General features: G+C 56.0%; 1 protein-coding gene across 1 annotated transcript in view; it reads left to right on the top strand.

Annotated features, from left to right (window-relative positions):
* Positions 1–242: 242 nt before the first annotated feature.
* Positions 243–1570, top strand: part of LOC113210516 (uncharacterized) — a gene marked incomplete at its 5' end in the record, with an annotated part of 7451 nt that continues 6123 nt past the window's right edge. Inside the window, 2 exons of the mRNA XM_052276421.1 lie at positions 243–449; positions 1144–1309. Coding sequence (XP_052132381.1) covers positions 243–449; positions 1144–1309 — 373 coding nt within the window. The remainder of the gene's footprint in view (positions 450–1143; positions 1310–1570) is intronic.

The raw sequence follows: 1570 nt of genomic DNA, 5'->3' as shown, positions 1-1570 counted from the left end.
TCAGTGCACACGTGTACTGCGGGCTGGCCTATCCCAGGTCTCGCAGGCGCCGAGCTCCCGTAATTTTGTCGAATGGTTCCGATAAAAACGGACGAACTTTCTATGGACAATCCCTTACAAAATGTGTTACATTTTCCCCATTTAAAAACACATTATTGAAGTTTTTATACTGCATCTTATTTTAGACCCCTTTTTGTCTTGGCTCTTCTTTTCCTCTCCTGCATCAGCCATGTGACTGACGCTGGACTCTCTCTGTCTCTCTCTTCGCGCAGGACCTGCACCGCACGGGCTGCAGCATGTTCTGCGGCCAGTCCAACCAGGCCGTGCTCAAGCGCGTGCTGCTCGCGTACGCACGCTGGAACAAGGCGGTGGGCTACTGCCAGGGCTTCAACATGCTGGCCGCCCTCATCCTGCAGGTCATGGACCGCAACGAGCCCGACTCCGTCAAGGTAACAACTCGTGTTGTGTGTGTGTGTGTGTGTGTGTGTGTGTGTGTGTACGTGTGTTCTTTTTCTACCTCTCTCTCTTTACACCTCTCTTTTCCCGTTTATGTACCTCTCGCCTTACTTTTTAGTTCCCCGCTTCACGCTTCACATTGTGGGGTTACAGTCGCCGCTATGCGTTTCTGCCCCTGACGTGGAGTGCCCGCGGCGGCGGAGCCAGCGGAGCCAGCGGAGCCGCAGCTGCGTGATTGTTATGACGATTGCTCCGCCGCCACTCACGTTTAATTAGTGAATTAATTCCATGCGCTGACGACGACTGCGCGCCGGCGTTACGAGAGCTCAGCGTAACGCCGTTACCGTTGCGTCAGTGGGCCATATGCTGGCCGTTGGATGGATTTGCGAAGCGCGGGATGTTTTTTCCCCTTTGTTTTAGGGGGGAGGGGGCAGCGTTAGACACACGGGAGGCTTTGTGATGTGCTGTGTTGTTGTGGAAGGATCTGTCGCTCTGCTCTGCCGCCCGCTCGCTGTTTTATTTTTACATTATTTGTCATGTTTTTTTTTACGCCGCGTCGCGATCGCCTGCCCTGCAGCTCAAAATAAATACAAACAGCGAGTGCTTTCCGAGATCAAAGTGAGGGTCCCGATGGTGGCGCGGCAGACAGTGTGGCGTATGTGCTGACCTCGCCTGCTGGTTTTACAGGTGATGATCTACCTGATCGAGGGCGTGCTCCCGGAGAGCTACTTCGCCAACAACCTGCGCGGCCTGTCCGTGGACATGGCCGTGTTCAGGGACCTGCTCCGGTTGCGGCTGCCCCAGCTGTCCCGCCACCTGGAGCACCTGCAGATGGAGGCAGGGGACAACACAGGTTCGTAGACTGTTCTGTGGAGAATCGACCGTGGATAAGGTACGGATTGTTTCTGGCCTTGCGGGGCGGGCGGAAAATGTCCCAAACCCGCGGGGCTGGTCGCTGGGGGTTTCCAGGTGAGGGGAGGGATTGAGGGGTCTCAGTGTGCTCCTGGCGTTTACGCATGGACTGGTATTGAGTAGCTGCTCTACCCTAGCCCAGCAGGGATCGGGGGAAAAGAGAAGTAGAAAGGGAGGGGAAGGGGGGGGTGAAGGTCCGGTG

Source organism: Frankliniella occidentalis, unplaced genomic scaffold, assembly GCF_000697945.3.
Source record: "Frankliniella occidentalis isolate FOCC.00 unplaced genomic scaffold, Focc_3.1 Scaffold2897, whole genome shotgun sequence".
In the NCBI taxonomy this organism is placed as follows: Eukaryota; Metazoa; Arthropoda; class Insecta; order Thysanoptera; family Thripidae; genus Frankliniella; species Frankliniella occidentalis.
This window is presented reverse-complemented; position numbering and strand designations above follow the sequence as displayed.